The following is an 18,750-nucleotide window of genomic DNA, read 5'->3' as shown; positions in this document are numbered from 1 at the left end:
ATTTCTTCCTGGTCTCTTGTTTTTAGTCTTAGTCTTGGTAAGCTGACAATCGCTTGGAAGAGGAATTTGAGTTTTATATAGTAACATCTTATTTGTTTGGGGGAGGAACACATATTGAGTGCTTAGTATATGATCTTGCCACTTAACACAGATTATCTTCACAGAGCACGCAGTACTTGGAGTGGACACTAAAGATTGTTCAAGGTGCAGGCTATTGCAGTGAGGGCCAGAAAATGGATATCGTTAGTGGGAATTGAAGGATAGAGTCACGTGGACATGTGCCTTGGTGTCTGAGGGAAGACTTATGTGAAGTATGTTTCCTCATTAGATTAAGATGCATGTGAATTGTTTCTAATAAAGTTTTCTTCGTTGAAGTATGAGTTACTTGTAATAAAACATGGAGATTTTTTAGCATCATACATCGACTGTCATATATTCTATATAGCCCGACTGCCATTTTATTTATTTATTTATTTATTTATTTATTTATTTATTTATTTATTTATTTATTTATTTATTTTTTGTAGCTGAGGACCGAACCCAGGGCCTTGCGCTTGCTAGGCAAGCGGCTGTACCACTGAGCTAAATCCCCAACCCCCCGACTGCCATTTTTGTCACTGCAAAGTCCTCTTATGTCTCATTTTAGTCAGCTGAGCTACCACGCTTTCCCCAACTAAGAAACAACCTTGGGATTTCTGTCACCACAGTTCATGTCGCCTTTCTCGAGTATCCCATAACTATCCTGTAGCTGCGTGTCGGTGGTATTCTTTGTGTAGATTTCTATTTGATATTTTCTTTGGAATCATGAAAAGGCTATTGATGGGCAGCAGGGCAGGTTGCCAACCAAATTAAAGTCTGAGAATAAATGATGATTGAGTATTACCTGAGAGAAAGAGAGAGGAAACAGATCCACTTTGTATAAATTACAGCTTTGGAAAATAGATGCTATCTCTGTTTTACCGGAGGAGCCTGAAGCTCAGCAGGGCGAGCTAATAAAGTTGATGCATTTTAGCTGACAGGCAGTAGAGGGCAGGAAGCTGGGGCTGGAGATCTGGGGTGTGTGTGTGTGTGTGTGTGTGTGTGAGTGTGTGTGTGTGTGTGCTTGCATGTGTGTATATGCATATGCATGTGCGTGTGTGTGTATGCATATGCATGTGTATGTGTTTGTGTGTGTGTATGCATGCATGTGTTTATGTGTATGCATGTGTGTGCATGTGCGTGTGTGTGTGCATGTGTGTGTGTGTGTGCATGAGTGCATGTGTGTGTATGTGAGTGTGTGTGTGTGTATGCATATGTGTGTGTGCACATGTGTGTCCACATGGAGTATGCACACATGTGCCTGTGGAGGCCAAGGGTCCTATGTTAGTCGTATCCTTCAGTGGTTTATCACCTTATTTTCTGAGAGGTCTCTCACTGAACTGGAACCCGTGTACTTGGCAAGCATAGACAGCCAGTGAGCCCCAGCCATCCTCCTGTCTCTGTCTCCCTGGTGCTAGGATTATAGGCCCACACCAGCACTCCTGGTACGAGGGTCCTGCAGATCAAACTGAGGGCTTCATGCTTTCAAGCAAGCGAATCATTGACTGAGCCGTCTTCCTAGCACTGCTCCATCCCAACTCGTTAGAGTTTTGCTGTTATCGAGAAGGAACAAAGCAGCTTCTGTCTTTTCTTCCTAAGGAGGCTTTGGAAGCCAAGAGTTAGGTTATCAGTACAGGAAAAAGCGTCTTACTTGGAGATCTCCAAGTAGAGCAGAGTTGGGCAAACAGTGGGGTGGGAAATTCCTTCATCTCTGGCCTGAAGCCCTCCTGGAAGTTTTTGTAACAGGACCCAAGGTAGTCCTATTCCTTCCTGCTCTGAAGACCTCCAGCATTCAGAGGGCTGAACTCTGTGCAGCGGGCCAAGACTGTGATGAGATTTGGCTGAGGACTTCAAGGTTAGTGTGTTAGGGGAGGAGATGGAAATGCTCTTTTGCCAAGACTGGCCAGCATTTGTTTATGTTAGAATTGCTTCTCGGTTATGTGTGAGGCCTTATCTCTTCCAGGATCAGTGTGGTCCTCACAGTCATGCACTTAGTACGTTCCTCTAGCATGGTCTGGGATAGAGGTGTGACATAAACATTGAGCATTAAACTGAAAACCAAACAACAAAAGCCCCACGGAGCCCTTCTGCCAGCCAAGAAGCCTACATCTGCAAAACCAAGCAGCTGGGAATGGGGTGCGGCCCTGTATTCCAAGTACTGAGGAGGCTGAGGCAGAGGGATCACAGTGTGAGGCCAGCCCAAGCCATTTAACACAACCTAACAAAATGCACACAGATGAGGGGCAAATTATTACATTCTCAGTATTTAAACTCCAGGGATTTGTCACCACAAGCCTACCCTGCAGGAGATTCTGACAGGAGTGTTGAGTGTTTGGATGAAATAAAAATGTACTGGATACAGTACATCTGTACAGTACAGTACAGATAGATGGCTCAGCCTGGATATAGGCTACATGCCACACTAGGCACTGTGCATAAGCATTGTTGTAATAAGTTTGTAGCACTACTCTTTGTTTTCCACATGGTTTATCTACAGTTGGTTTGTCTGTATAGTTTGTAATTAGTGTGTTTGAAGAATTTGGTCTGCATGTGAGGCACACGGTATATAAAGACAGCCTGTTGACAGAAACATTAGGAAGAGGCACCCGTGGAGTTACGGCAGCAAATGTCAGATGCCTGAGGTACTGTGTAAACCTGAACTATGCCTTCCGTGTTTTCCTCCAGTGCACTTTCTAGATGAGCTTAAGTCTCAAATTAGTCTCAACAGATTTGAAAGGAATATTTTATAAAGTATCTTCTCTGAACACCACAGGGTGAAATTAGAAATAGAAGCAAAACAAAACAAACAAACAACAACAACCAAAAAAAAAAAAAAAAAAACCCAAAAGTAAACCCCAAATTTACAGAACTGTGAAAAGTCAAGAACATGCTCTTAAATACTCGGCTGTGGTGGTTTGAATGAGAACGGCCCCTTAGGTTTGACTGCTTGACACCAGGGAATGCCAGCCCTGGGAAGGATTAGGAGGTGTGGCTTTGTTGAAGGATGAACATTTCAAGCTCATGCCAGACCCAGTATCTTTCTCTTTCTCTCCCTGGTGTCTATGGGTCTGGATATAGAACTCTCAGCTACTTCTTCAGCACCATGCCTGCCTGAGTGCTGCCATGTTCCCCACCATGAGAACTGAGTAAACCTCTGAAAGCTGTCAGCGGGCCCCAGTTAGTTGCTTGTCTTTATAAGAGTTGCCGTGGTCATGGTGTCTCTTCATAGCCATAGAACACTTCGTAAGATTAAGGAAAAAAATCAGAAAGTATTCAAAGACAAAATGGAAACACATTAGGTCTTGGGAGATACTTAGAAGCCCTGATAAGTTGGACATTTATGGCTAGCTGGATATTCATTTTAAAACACAGGAAAGATTTCAGGTCAGCACCTGATCGTTTTGTTTGCTCTTTGGAGACAGAGTCTCTCCATGTATCCTTGACTGTCCTGGAACTTACTATTTAGAATAGTCTAGCCTAAGCTCACAGGAGTCCACCAGCCTCTGCTTCCCCAGTCATGTGCCTTATCAGCTATCTTATACCTTAAGAAATTACTCGATAAAGAAAAGCAAACAAAACCAAGGCTAGCAGAACCAGGGAAACAATGACTATTAGAAAAGGCGAGTGAGACAGAGAGTGGAAACGGTCGTTTATTTTAATAACAGCAGTGTCAAAGATTTAGGTGGAGAAACTAAGGCAGGGAAATGGGAGCACTGTTAGCAATCGTAGACGTAACCCAGCTGTGAGAGAGCACTGGGGCCAGTGTTTGCCAGCAGGTAAGTTAACCTAAGCGGATGACTATGAAGACAGGTCACAAAAGAGAAAAGATGTGACTACATCCGTAACTAGTATGCACAGAATCAACAATATCAGATGTCATCTCTCACTGGAACCTAGAACCTAGTGCCTTCAAACCTCTAAACATCTAAACAAACTGAGCTTTTATATCAGCATAATCTTGATATCAAAGCTAGACATAGGAAAGAAAACTGCAGACCTAAATGTCTTCTGAACAGTTCTGTAAAAAATACTTAATAAAATATTGCCAAGCCAATTTCATATCATATTATAGTGGTAGAGAACACTACCAAGTGAGACTTAGTCCTGAAATGTAAGCATCACTTAGCATATGTAAATTGATGGAATATATTAATAGAACAAGCATCAAATACGTGCAGAATCATCCAACTGCTACAGAAAAGGCTTTTCAATGAAACTCAAGGCCGTTTCTTAGTAAAAGTGTCCAACAAATGAGAACCAGAAGGAAACCGCACCAGTTCAGCAAAGGCACATGAGGGAAAGCCACAGTGATCGGTGTTCTTAGTGGTGAGGTCTAGACACTGCTTCCTAAGATCAGATGCCCAACATTATATTTCTCATAATAGCCAACATAATTAGACAAGAAAAGCAAACAAATGAATCCATAGAAAGGGACAAAGTCAAAGTCAAAGTATATATTCACCAATTACAAGATCTTGCTTACAGAATGACATAAAGATTACATAAAAGCCATTACAACTAACTAAATTAAGGAAAGTAACAATACAAAGTTAACCATGCCTTAAATATACAGTATCCTATTTTCCTGATTTTTTTTTTTTAATGTCAACTCATAGGACCAACAGCCATTGGAAAGAAGAAACATGCAGTCCTAGCTTTCCTTGGAGCTAGCTATGTAGATCAGACTGGCCTCAAACTCACAGAGATGAATGAAACGTAACACTTAGGCTTTTTCTTTTGTGCTTTCCTATCTTTGCCTCCCCCACTGCCTCTCCAGTTCTTCCTCTGACGCTCACTTGTCACATGAGTGCATTGCATTGCTTAGGAGAGTGTCTTTTCTTCTTTTGTATTGTAGTAAAAACTCGCGTTTGCCCTCTCAAGTGTTCTTAGGTGTAGAGTGGTATGAGGTGCCTTAGCTGTGTTGATCAATCCCCACCACCTTGGGAACCCCTTCATCATCATATGAAAGTGGAGATCCAGTCTGTGAAATAGCCCCTTCTCAGCTCAGCTGTCCTCTCTGTGCTGCTGGCTCTGGCTCTCAGGACCTGTCCTCTTTCTCACAGTGTGCTCAAGACTCACTGAGGTTGGGTAGTGTCTGTCATCATCTCCTATCTTATTTTTTAAAGATTTATTTATTTATTATATATGATGAGTACATTGTAGCTGTCTTCAGTCACACCAAAAGAGGGCATTGGATCCCATTACAGATAGATGTGAGCCACCATGCGGTTGCTGGGATTTGAACTCAGGACCTCTGGAAGAGCAGTCAGTGCTCTTAACCACTGAACCATCTCTCCAGCCCTCATTTCCAGTCTTAGGGCTGGACAATTCCATCACACCACATTCTGCATTTCTGTTCATCCCATGTGTGCACTGTGTTTTTTCTCTTCATGGCTGACTCAGTGGTCAGGGAAACAAGATGGTGGCACAGTGGTCAACCTTGTTTCTCCTGGGAGCACTCTGGATAGGGCACTTGATCTCTGTCAAGAGCCACAGCACCTTGTGCTGGAGGGCGGGTGCCGGGGTCTCAGCACTGCCTACTTGGCTTTTGAGCTTCAGCTATGGCTTTGGCCATGGGAGGGCAGGAACGCCCTTCTTCACTTTAATGCCAACTTGGAAAAAAATAGAATGTGATATGATTGATTTAGATAATTTTATTTCTCTGTCCCATATTTATCACAATAAGCAACATTATTGTCGTTTTAATTTTTAAAGCATCCAGGCTTCAAATTTTTATTTAGATTGCTTAATGATGCACCAAATGAACTCCAAACGGACTAAGTGTATGCCAAACACTGTGTCTTCTAGAAAATTAGGAATAGAAGAGAGTGCTGACTAAAGTTCTTGAACCCTGAGGCAGTAAAGGAAAACCGGAAGGAATCTTTATGACCGTATTAAAAAAAAAAGTGACAAATATTTGTTACAAATAAGAAAGGCAAAAAGCTAAAAATGTCTTTATGATATAAAGAGTTAACATCTGTTATAAGAATGAAGGGAACGGAAAGTGGAATTCACAAACAGGTTCGAGTAAACATGAAAATTTAGTACAGGAGACTGACACATTTTAAAATCTGTGGGGTAAGAATAGAACATTCTATATGTTCAAAGTAGTTGGCCAGACATTAAGCCCGAAAACTTAAGTTCTGCCTCACTCTATAAGCCAGGATAAGTTCTGATGGGTAAAATGTTTAAATTGGAATTCGAAGCAGAATAATGATGTTGTGTGTGAGTGTGGACTTGGGGGTTAGGCAGCCTGAGTGTGGCTCCTGTCTGTCCGTAAGTCTCTGGCTTCATGACCTTGGGCAGCCTTAATTAACCGCTTCATGCCTCAGCTTCCTACGCTATAGATGACAAAGCATCTTCCTGTCATGAGGGTTAAATGAATTGATACATGCAGTGGGTGTGGCCTGGTGCACACAAGTGCGTCTAAGGGTGGTTGTTTTCGTGGTCGTCATCAGAGAGGTAAAACTGTAAAAGCATTACAGGAAAATGTGATGGATACTTTTATGAGCTTGGGGGGTAGACGAAATACAATCATGAAATCATGAAAGATTACAGATTCGCTCTTTGCAACTTCACATGGGGAAGTACTTCTGAACAATGAGTGAAGTATGGGGTCACCAGCCATATAGGAAGGACAGCTGGTGAGGGTGACATTGTTTTCTTGCCTCCTGCACTAAAGCCAGGCCTGGCCAGTGCCTGGGAAGAGCTTATTTGAACATTTTCCACACTGTCTGGTTCTCCTTAGAGTGACTGTGTGAGTTCTCCTGCGCTGATGGAACAAATTTTCACAAATTTGGTGTCTTATATAGAAATGTATTAGAAATGTATTCTCTTCATTCAGCTCTGGAGTCCAGAAATCCAAAGTCAAAGTGTTAATTTGTGTTCCTAAAGATTCTGGGGGGTAAGCCTTTCCAGTTTCTAGTGGTCCCGGACCTTCCTCCTTCTGTGATATCGAGGCTCTAAACTCAGTAGTAGTAGTAGTAGTAGTAGTAGTAGTAGTAGTAGTAGTAGTAGTAGTAGTAGTAATAGTAGTAGTAGTAGTAGTCGTAGTCGTCGTCGTCGTCGTCGTCGTCGTCGTCGTCGTCGTCGTCGTTCAGTGGACTAACCTCCAGTCCTAGCCACTGAACTCACTAAATTATATGTACAAAGACCCCCTTTCCTGAGAACAGTCATGTTCTGAGCCCAGGGTAGACAAGAGTTGGGGAGGCTGTTTGTTTTGCCACAGTTTTATACTACTTTTCATGGAGAAAACAGCTAGGCTGACTGAGAGGTGTGTATCAAGGAACTCTCAAGAACAGATCCAGTACCTTACTGGGAGCTGGTGCAAGTGAAGGCGCATGAACAGAGGTACCGTGAGGGAAGCTGGAGAGCCCACAACTAGTCATGCCCAGGGCTTTCCTTGAGTTGATACTGTCAGAGGATTGATGTCTGGAGACCACAGAGAGATTCTAAGAATGGGAGGAGAGTGTTGACCAGCAGAGACTGTGTGCTTATCGCTCATGTGAGACCCTCAATGCAGTCTGCAGCACTGGGGAAACAAGTTGGTAGATAACAAATGTTTTCAAAGAGACAGGTGGGGCCAGCAGGATGCTCAAGGGGTGAAGATGCCTGCTAGCAAGACTGCCGACCTGAGTTCATTCCTTCCAATGCACAGCACAGACACACACACACACACACACACACACACACACACACACACACACACACACACACACACACACACACGCTACCCAGAGCACACATGTACACCTGTTTTAAAATAAAGAGGCATGCATTTAGACATATGTTATATTGACAGACAAGAGTCAAACACCAGACCATGAAGAACACATTGGAATTTCTAAAGAAGGTCTATTGTTAGACTTTAGGAGATTATAAAATTAAATAAATACCAAGATAAAAATTGTATACATGTGTATGTATATTATCAGGGGGAAAGTTTAGACTCACATAAGATCCAGAACGGTATCCAGACCCATGAAGAATGTTCACAGACTGAAGAACTCTTAGTTTCAGAGAAAAAGACAAGTAGACCTCTCTTTATAATCCTCAGGGAGTAGCTTAGTCCTTTAATGCATCATGGTACAGACAGACAGTGATACTTCACTGGGCACATTTACTGCTTGTCCTAGGATTTGAAAGTTAGCTTTGTTTGAAAAGTATATGTAAGTAATTTAGCTATAGAATAAATCAGAACTAAGGGTTTTGCCAGTCCCTCCCTGCCCCTTATGGCCAGCTCCTGGTAAGAGGTGTCCTTCTGAGGCCTTGGGAAGTCTGCTCTCCCGCAAAGGGGCAGCCAACTGGATGTGTGAGCAGACCTGCAGATGCCTGACGGCCAGCCCCGTTGAGCGCTGCTGATAGTTGGTTCTTCTTGGTCTCTGCCCTTGCCTGGTTTAGGGTGTCTCCTCTTTTCTCACCAGCTGCTCCCTAGCCTCTTTCTGAGCCCCTCCCTTTACTTTTCTGTGAAAGTACACCAAGCTTTTCCTCTAACTTTTCTTCTTCCTTGGACTAAGGCTGTCCAGGGCTTCTCACTCACTCCTTCAGTCTCTCCTGCCTTGGTGAGGTGGACGAGCCTGACCCTTTAACTGTCTTCCTCACAGGACCAGTTTGTCTCGTGCGCATGCTCTTTTCAGGTGACAGCTCAGACTACCCTCAGAATACTGGCAGTTTGACAAGTAGGCTTGCATTTGGTCCAAGGACAAGTGGGAATTTTGTTTCTTCTTTTGATTTTATATTAGCTCTAATGTCTTAGGAGAAATTTTAATTGAAATAATTTAGGAAACAGATTTTTGTTTCTTTGGTTGATACAGACTATCAAAGAACAGTGAAAGGAAAGGGTTTCTAGCTTATATATTTCATAAAAGTGAAAGACAAGGGTAACAGTAGGGAGCTGTACTTTGTTAACTAATATGGTGAATACTTGAGAAGATTCAGGGCTTGGATTGTGAGCTCATATTCACAGGTCTCCCCGTATGTGTGACCTTGGAGAGGTTCCAGTTTCTTAATTGGCACAGGACGGCAGACATCGCTGGCTGGATTGAATGTGCAGCTGGAGCTGGGCACTTAGGAGGCGCTCTAGCCACTGTACTGTTAGTGTCCCATCATCCTAACCGAAGGTCAGCCTCAGAGCTGAGAAGTGCTCAGGTGAAGGGCTCGCTGGGCAAGCATGAGGTCCGGAGTTATGTTCCCAGAAACCACATAAAAAGTAGGCACAGAGGGAGGCACATGTCTGCATGTAGTAGAGATGGGCGGATTCCAAGACTTGGCTAGCCGTGCGGTCTAACTGAAACAGCAGTGAGAGAAGGAAAAAAAACAGCCAGGCGTGTGGTGCATGCCAAAGGCAGGCAGATTTCTGTGAGAGTTCGAGGCCAGCCTGGTCTACATAGCAAGAGTTCCAGGCCACTCAGAGTTACACGTCTCTAAAACAAACAAACAAATAAACACAATAAATACAGGAATAAATAAGTACAATAGAGGGAACTATCTGAGGTTGACCTCTGACCTTCACATACATACACATGAATATCTCCTCCCTCCCCCATCATCTTAAGTCACTTGCTGGGTGACCTTGACAATTACTTCAGCAAGCCTCATTTGGCATTTTTTTTGCCCATCAGTTTGTAGAGTGGCAATGTCAAACCAGTTCCTTCCTAGTTTTTGGAGAGAGTTTAATGAAGTCAAGCCGGAACCTTGCAGTACAGAGGCGTGTGGGACTGGAGAGGAGCATCCTCTCCATGGCTTTGTTCCTCTCCAGGTTTATTTTGAAACATAAAGAAGTAAGGGGTGGGAGGGCTCCCTGGAGGTGAGCAGGCCAGCAGGAGCCGAGCTTTGTGTTTGCCCTGACAGATGGGGTAGAAGACTGCAGCGGCTGCAGGATTGGCTCTGCACCTGTGCGTGCAGTGACTCCTGTGATGTAAGGAGAGCACCTGCCCTCCTTGCTGCTGCTTGGCACCTCCCAGACACTCTCACATGTACATGGAGGATGACCCATCTCCTGCTCTGGATCCAGTTGCTCTTGATTGGTACTGGAAAATGATGCCTTACTGTTCAAAGTGTAGTCTGCAGTCCCTAAATATCACCCACCACCTGAGAGCTTGTTGGGAATGTAAACTCCCATTCTCCCAAAGCTGGGCAAGCACTTGCATATAGGATTCTGTATTTCCAACAAGTTCCCAGTGCTGGCAGCTCGTGGACCACAGTAAGCAGTAGGGTTCTAGAGTCTTCTCAAGCTGGTTCTTTAGATGGCTCTGTGTGCCCCAGTTCAAGGAGTGGAAGATTAAGGGTGCTTTTTATATGTTCCCAGGGACTCTGCCTTAAGATACACAGCCTAATGTAACCATGGCAGAGGGTTCTTGTTGTGTTATAACCTATTTAACCACCATCCAGTGTTCTAAACTCTGTGGTACAATTTGAGAACATGGTATTCCAGAAAGTTGCTAAGTGGACTTGGAGGAGAGGGAGTGGGGAGAGACGGTGTTTGATGCCAGCACATTAGCAGCTTATCATTGGGCATTGAGCAATGATAGAATGATGTCACCACAGTGCAGAGGACAGTTTATGAGTGCTAAAGTAAGACAGCAGAGGCTGGACAAAGGGGAATCAAATCTGCTGCACTTGGCAGAACAGTGTGAGAGAGAGAGGGGAGGGAGAGAGAGAGAGAGAGAGAGAGAGAGAGAGAGAGAGAGAGAGAGAGGAGAGGCTGATGCTCACATTACTAACTGCAAGCAGGAGTCACCGTGAGACTACAGGGAAGGAAAGGCTGTGGGACCTGCTTCCCTCTTCAAGGTGGTGTGAGGTGTTGATGGAACTGCCTGCCAGGAAGTGTCCTGGGTTCCAGAGAGAATCCTAGCTGACGCTTGTAAAGCTTGTGTTTGAAGCTCTGAGTGGGGGTCAGCTCTTCAGAGAGAGTCCGCCAAGTGAGAAGAGACGAGCTGCAGACAGAAAGAGCCCTCTGAGGGGCCTGACAGAGAACATCTAGTCAGCATGTGATTCTAGAGTGTCAGGGGTGGCTTGACTTATTCCACTCTTAATATTTGTAATAATAGCAGCCAAATACGGCCACGTTATTCAGTATCTGATGGCAGAGTGGGGCCCTGGGTTTCTTGTTACTATTTGATGGCTGATAGCTCACTATGTTCTTCTGTGCATTTTTAAAGGTCCTTAAAATTCTGGTCAGGGCAGTGGTTAATGGTATGGCCGACCGGAGTGGAGATGTTGCCTCCAGCCTCAAAGGCAAGCTGCAGGAGTTGTTCGGCAGAGTCACTTCAAGGGTGACCAATGACGGAGAAGTCTGGAGACTGTATGCCCAAGTACATGGGAATGGGCAGAGTGAGAAGCCTGCTGAGAATGACAAGGTCAGTGCCGGGCCTCTGTCTGTCCTGGGCCTCTGTCTTTGCTACCACAGGTAAAGTAGATCTGCTTTTTTGAGTGAAGGATAAGATCAATAATCTGAAACATAAAACTAATATGCTTAAATTCTATCTCTATGTGTGTGTGTGTGTGTGTGTGTGTGTGTGTGTGTGTGTGTACATACATGTGAACACGTGTGTGAGAGAGCAGCCTCAGGTGATGTTTCTCAGGCACCATCTACCTTCTTTGGGTACTGGTTTGTAATTTATCAAGAGAGCCCAGGGGACCCCAAGGATTCTCTACCTCCCCAGTACTGGAATTACAAGCATATGCTAATGAGTTTTTGGGTTTTTGTTTTGGTTTGGTTTTTTAAACACATGGTTCTAGGGATTGAACGCAGGTCCTTGTGCTAACAAGGCACTTACTTTATTGACTGAACCATCTTCCAGCCTTCAAATTCAGTATTCAGCACTTTGAATTATGGCCATGCTAAGACTTACAACAATCATCATTTTACATATCATGAGTTTCCTGCAGGAGGGTCTCTGTGTCATGGGAGGGATTTGCACTGATAGGAGGCTACAAAAGGGAAACCCTAACCAGGAGGCTGGGAGCAGGAAACTGCAAGTGCTTGACACTGCAGAGACACCGCCCTTCCTGCAAGGCAATAGGTTGTCAGTCCCACTCGATGTGTGCTGTTAGCCTCTTGTTTTCAAGCTCAGAGGAGCCCAGAATATACAAAGTTGGAATCGTTATTTTGTGTTCTTTTCAAAATATCAATCGCAAATCAAATGTACTTGTGTGGGTTTGGAGTTAGTCACGGTACAGCCAATCTGTGGGGTTCTTAGTTCTCCTGTCCTTCTGTCTGCACAGCTGCCTTCTACTGTGGCCTTGTCAGCCCTCAGAACACAAATTTCACACACGTTCGCACACACACACACACACTCACACACACACACACTCCTGCTTTCCATCCCCCATTGCTTCCTGACTTTGTGCTCTTCTGAAAATAAGAACACTTACCTGTGAGCTCTCTACCGAGACTTAAGACGTCTGTGACGTTCTATACAGTTAGCCAGTCCATACGGTTCCCCAAGCTCACTCGTCTCAACAGCATCTCTCAGCCTGCTGACCGAGGAACTCTTCACACTTCCTGCAGGTTTCCAAGCCTGGCCTTCACAGTTTCCTGGTTCTGGGAAAGGTGGTCCAGATACATCCTTGGTTTTTTTTCTAAAGACTTATTTATTGTATATGAGTACACTGTAGCTGTCTTCAGACGCACCAGAAGAGGGCATCAGGTCTCATTACAGATGGTTGTGAGCCACCATGTGGTTGCTGGGAATTGAACTCAGGACCTCTGGAAGAGCAACCAGTGCTCTTAACCGCTGAGTCATGTCTCCAGCCCCACCTTGGGTTCTTGAGGTTGTTTGTTGCTTTTGGATGTGCATCCTCCCCGTCTTTGATGATGATTACAGAGACTCGGCCTCACAGCGCTCGCAGATGCTGTTTTGAGTTTGGAATTAGTTCCATATGACTTCCTCCAGGAAACGGTTTGAAATGCGAATGCTCCTTGTTGTTCTGAACGCTGTTCTTTCTCGTTTCCTAGGCATTCCAGTATCTCTCAAAGGCGTACAAGTGCGACACACAGTCCGGTTGCTGGGAGAAAGATGCTACAGCATTTAAGGAAGTTGTTCAAAGAGCCATAGGACTCGCGCATGGTATTTGATGCCCATATGTATTTCAATGCATTCTTCACTGATAAGGTAGTGTTGGTCAGAAGTCAGGTTCCCGTGCAGGTACTTCCTGACTACGCCAGCACATTGACTTTGCTGTGTCTCATCTGGAAGCATTTGCAGAACACTTCAGTGCAGGGCAGTGAGACAGGTCAGCGGCTTAAACACTGCCTGACCGAGTGACAGAGCTAACAGAACCTTAGAGAGTGGAGCATTTTCTACCGAGAAACCTTTACTCCACACAGAGTTCTTGTTGATTATGTTGTTGTATTAAGGAAAATCATGAACATCTCCTTAACTCATCTCCTAAAGATAGGCATTATATTTTGTATTTTTGTATATGTCATAGCTTTTCATACAATGCTAAATATCCAGAGGTCTACATGTTTCGATGATTTTTTTTGCACTTCTGTTTATAAATTAAGACTATCTTTAGGTAATTTAGAGTCTATAATTTGAACCTTACCTTATAATAAAACCTTACCTCCAGTGAAATTTGTTCGCTTGTTAGATAAACATAGTGCAGGCGTAGACCACTCTTGCATTATCAGAAACACTAAACTCAGTGGTGCATTGTTATGTGACATTTGAATGTAGGTGTGTTATGCCCCGGGAGTAGAATCCCAGTGAATTAATAAAGGGCATAGAGTCACAAATCTGTCAGCCCCCTGTTCTCAGCCTAACCTTTACTGCCCAGATGGGGAGAGCAAATAGGATCCAGCAAACGACAGTGAGAAGGGAGGAGCTCTGGGACCAGGGACACTAAAACTCCAGGACCACCTTTACCACGTGCTTGCTGGGTGACACTGGCTCCGTGATTTAATGTCTCTGGGCCTCTGTTTGTTTGTAGTCAAAATTGAGAGAATACCTGCCTGTGCTGTTAGGAAGTGTCCACAAGAGCCCTTCACTAACAGGATTTTACATGTCCCACCCCCACCCTGTTTCTTTTGAAGTAGAGGATCTGGTCCATATGATAAGGGACTCAAAGAGAGATATGTGAGAGATGGGGATAAAGTTTAACTGCCTGTAAAGAAGTCATAGAACATTCAAATTGTTCAGAATGGGCTTAGGAGTTAATAATTCTTCTCGTGGCCTTTCAGATCTTTGACTGGAAGAATGTTAGGGTCCAGTTTCCTGGACCACCGAGGTCTGGCAGATAAGGTGGAAGGCTGAACCCAGGGGCTGGAAGGTAGAAAGAAAGCCTGAGGTAGTTACACGAGAAGGCTGTTTGGGGGGCTTGCTGTAATTCTGTGGTCTGTGCTAGCCAAAGGGGCTTCAGTCCCTTGGCCTTTATGGGTGTGGCATTATGTGTGGGGAGCCCCCACAGATGTGCACAAGTATGTGTGCATACTTAGCAGGGTGGGGCTTACTCTGAAGAATGTCTTATCTACTTCAGTTTGCCCTCTGTAAACATCTCTGAACCCAGCTCTGTGATGGTCGGACAGACCCAGATAGTTTCTGCATTACTGAGTGCTGGCTTTAAACCTGTCTGCCAAAACTGTGCAGGCTGGAGAAATACTCCAGAAAACCATCGTCTGGCACAGATCTTATGTCACTTCCTTCCCCTTTTTTGTCTTTCTCCCTGACACTGTGTCTTCACCCTATCCTTTGAAAAGGAAACATGGTGCTTTAGAAATCCTGGTGCCAGTTGGAATGCCAGGGGAAGCCTTGCCAGGGGCTGAGACAACAGGGTGATGCTGGACTACAGACCTCTGCCGAGGTGCTGTGCCCTTGTGCTACTCCCAGCATCAGGAGCGCAGCCTCTCCAGTCTCTGCCACTCTCTCCTCCCTCTCCCACCCACCCCAACCGCTGTCTCTGATGTACTTTGGAAGTGAGATTGGGATGGGGGCCGGAAGAAAATGTGTCCCTTTTGCTTTTTTCTTGTTTTCTTCTGCAAGATGAAAATTATTTATTTCTTTTTTTAAGATGAATTTTATTTATTTATTTATTTACTTACTTACTTACTTACTTACTTACTTACTTACTTACTGAAGACAGGGTCTATCCTTGTAGTCTTGTCTGGCCTGAAACTCAGTCACTGTGTAGACCAGGCTGGCCTCAAACCCAGAGAGATCCTCCTGGGATCTGCCTCCCCAGTTCTGGGATTAAAGACATGCACCACCACACCTGGCTTTAAAAATAGATGAATTTTTAAAACTAGAGGAACTACAGATGTTTCTAGAATAAGTTACTAGGCATTAAGCAAACTGTGTAACTCTTCTGTGGTGACAGCAACACCTCCCTACTGAGAAAGAGTTCCAGTAGCTGATTGACTGGGCCCTAGTGTGCATCCAGTGTGAGGCTTGGTGAAGTGTAATTGTTATTCTGAGATAGAAACATCAAACCCGGTTCTTGCCGGCCACAGGCATCCATTAGGATCAAAGCTGTTGGCCAGGCCACAGGTTGTTTCTTCTGATTGCCTAGACTGTGCAGTTGTGGTCTGTGACACTGTAGTTTTAGAACAGGATCTGCAGTTTAGTTTAGTGGACATAATTTTAAAACAATCTATTGTTTTATGTGTATGAGTGTTTTTCTTGTGTGTATGTCATGCACATGTGTGCAGCGCCTGCAGAGTCTAGACGAGGGCATCGGATCCCCTGGGACTGGGTTCTAGACAGTGTGAACTACCGTCTGGGTACTGGGAATTGAACTCAGGTCCTCTAGAACAGCATTAAGTGATCTTAATCTCTGAATCATCTCTTTGGGTCATGAACATAGTTTTTTCTTTCTTTTTTCCCCTCTTTTATTGAATTTTTAAATTTACATTTCAAATGTTATCCCCTTTCCTGGTTTCCCCTCCAGAAACCTTCTATCTCCCCTCCCTCCCACCTCCCTACCCTAACATTCCCCTACTGGGGCATTGAGCCTTCACAGAACCTAGGACTTCTATTCCCACTGATGCCCAACAAGGCCATCCTCATGAACATAATCTTAAGAAACAGAGATCTAAAACAATGTGCAGAGAGCTACAGTTGTTCTTATAAGACATCAGCAGCCAGTCCTCCTCCAGAGAGGAATAGGCTCCCTTCAGAATTCTGTCTCAGAGAAACAGGGTCCCAGAATGCCAGAGGCAGAGTCTCTAGGGATGAGTGATGCCCTCAGTGCTGATGCCAGAGGTGGCTCTCAATCCCAGGTGCCTGGCCATGGTTTTACTCCCTGATGAAGACATGCAGACTGTTGGTGCCAGTTCTCCTACAATGCTATAAAATTTGGGTATTAAAAATGCAGCAAGCTTGTGAGCTTGGCACATGTGGTGTGCCACTTTACTGAGCCAGTCCGATCAGCAGCCACAAGTCCTCCTTAGTGACTTGGGACCATGGACAGCCCTCTGAGATGTCTGTTTTTGTCCTCTGTGTGCCTTGCTTTCAGTGAGGCTTTGTTTATTTGCTTGCCTAATTCACTAGTGTGTGTGCATGTATATGCGTGGGTATGTGTATGTACATGTGTGTGGGATCCCTGCTGATGTAAATCATCCGACTGCACCTGCATTTTTCAGAATTCTCCTCAGCAGTGCTCTACATAGGATGAAGGATGAAGGGCTGAGTGTAACTCAGTGGTAGATGAGTGTTTGCCCAGCATGCACAGCCTGGGCTTGATTTCCCAGTACTGCCAAGGAGAAGAAAGTGAAGGGGAAGGAGTTAGGAGTACAAACTTCTAAAACTGATTATTGTAACTTCTTCTTCTTAGTAAATAGCTGCTTTTTGATCTTGTAGATGACCAGTTCTAATGCTTTCCCTATGTTTACCTTGCAGTGGCTATAAAATGCAGTGAGAGCAAGTCCAGTCCCCAGGAAGCTGTACAAGCACTTTCTTCAGTCCGGCTCAATTTACGTGGCTTGTTATCCAAAGCAAAGGTAAGAAGGACCTGCGAGCTCACTGGAACCGTTTGGTGAGGTCATCAGCCGCAGGTCACTGCTGCTGAAGAAAATAAATACGTAAAAGGCAACTGAATCGCACTTTACAAAGTGAAAGTGAGCAGAGATCACTGTTAGAGCCGGCCAGGCCCAGTCAGCACAGGCTTGCCTTCTGTCGCCTGCCTAGAGATGTCAGGAAATGAGCTCCTAGAGCTGTTCCCCCACCTCCCATTGCCCAGGAAAACAGTCAGTACACGCATGCGCACAAAGACCTGGCATCTCTAGGAAATTTAAGCAGCCTCCGCTCGCAGGTCGTTCGGGGCAGCCCCTCTCAGACGCAGCAGCATCTCTGCCCTCAGCACTCATGTGTACAGGTCACAGCCGAGCGTGGCCTGAGGGCTGCACGTGGAGCACACTGGTGCTCGGCAGATCATCCCTTCTTCCTGGGCCTCGGTGTCCTCTGCTCCTGCTCGCTTCACCGAGAAGGAATGCAGGATGCTGGGAGTTGTAAGCACTGTGTGATTCGGGGTTCAGAAATCTGCCGTGTATTCAGGTTCTTGGCCTAAACGATGTCCTCTCTACTCAGCACATGCCGCGATGTTTCCGTCAGTCTGTTAGGATGTGTTATTGAACAATACAAACCTACTTAATTCGGATGAAAAGGATGTATAACAAGCCAAATAAATTATATGCCACAGTGAGACAGATGTCTACTATATGTGCGTGTGTGCTAATTGCCCATTTATGCTCATAAAATTCTGAAGCTGGTTTTCCTGACTCACCAGGCATGCACAGAAAATAGAATTTTGTTTGGATGAATGACCATCATTCATTCAAACACTATTGTATAATGCTGACAAAAGCAGTCAACATTTAAGTACAGAGCAGAGATTTGAACCCAAGGCCCTGGGTCCTGGGCAAGTGCTCTACCAGTGAACTGTAGGTGGAGACTCTTGAGTCTGTAAGCTCTGGCACACGGTTAGGAACTGTACCTTGCTGGGGTCTGAGCGGACGCTGCATTGCTGCTGCACAGCTGCAGGGGCATCGTGCAGAGAGCACTGGGATTCCAGACTGCTGTCCTGACTCAATCGTGTCTGTGTTGCTTGGAAGAAATTCTCACTGTGGATGGCCGTACTGTTTTTGCATTGCAGCAGAATTTTACGGACGTAGTGAGTGGAGACGTCTCGGGAGAGCTAGCCAGTGAGATAGCAGCTATGAGAGCTCTGGAGGCCGAGCTGCAGGACCTCAGCAACCAGCTTCGAAACCGGTACTGACTGAGAATCAGCTTGTGGCCGTCACTTATGCCATCTCCAATTCCTCCAGTACCTGTAGATGAAACACCAGATGCCAATTTTTAAAATAAATTTGTTTGCCGGCAAACGTATTTATTTTGTGACATTCTCGGATGTTTGCACTTGAGAAAATCATTCAACCGAAAGATTGTTGTATCTTTGTCTGGTCATTGGAGAGTTCAGGGTTGCACTTTTGAAGGATCTGGCACGAGGCGGCCAGCACAGGCTCACCCTTGCTCAGCCTCACGTGAGCGAGTCATTCTTTGGAAAAACTTCATATAAATGAGGTGGGGGGAGGGCGCCAGATAGCACAAGCTTGTGGACTCATTAGCTTGTCTCCATTATGGTCCAAAAATGATAAAGAGTGGACTTGGCGCTGGGATCTTGTGTTTGTGTCACAGACACGGACTTAGCTAAGTTGAAAGTGTTCGTGTGGTTTAA

The 18,750-nt window shown here is 44.9% G+C and overlaps 1 protein-coding gene across 1 annotated transcript in view; it reads left to right on the top strand.

The window, feature by feature from the left end:
• Window positions 1–18,401, top strand: part of Ttc27 (tetratricopeptide repeat domain 27) — a 144,343-nt gene extending 125,942 nt beyond the window's left edge. Inside the window, exons 17-20 of the mRNA XM_032908915.1 lie at window positions 11,238–11,435; window positions 13,037–13,148; window positions 16,917–17,017; window positions 18,169–18,401. Of these exons, the coding sequence (XP_032764806.1) occupies window positions 11,238–11,435; window positions 13,037–13,148; window positions 16,917–17,017; window positions 18,169–18,291 (534 nt within the window). The 3' untranslated portion in view covers window positions 18,292–18,401. The remainder of the gene's footprint in view (window positions 1–11,237; window positions 11,436–13,036; window positions 13,149–16,916; window positions 17,018–18,168) is intronic.
• The last annotated feature ends 349 nt before the right edge of the window (window positions 18,402–18,750 follow it).

Source organism: Rattus rattus, chromosome 7 (genome assembly GCF_011064425.1).
Source record: "Rattus rattus isolate New Zealand chromosome 7, Rrattus_CSIRO_v1, whole genome shotgun sequence".
NCBI classification, from domain to species: Eukaryota; Metazoa; Chordata; class Mammalia; order Rodentia; family Muridae; genus Rattus; species Rattus rattus.
Note: the sequence above shows the minus strand (reverse complement) of the source record. Positions and strands in the feature narration are given on the sequence as shown.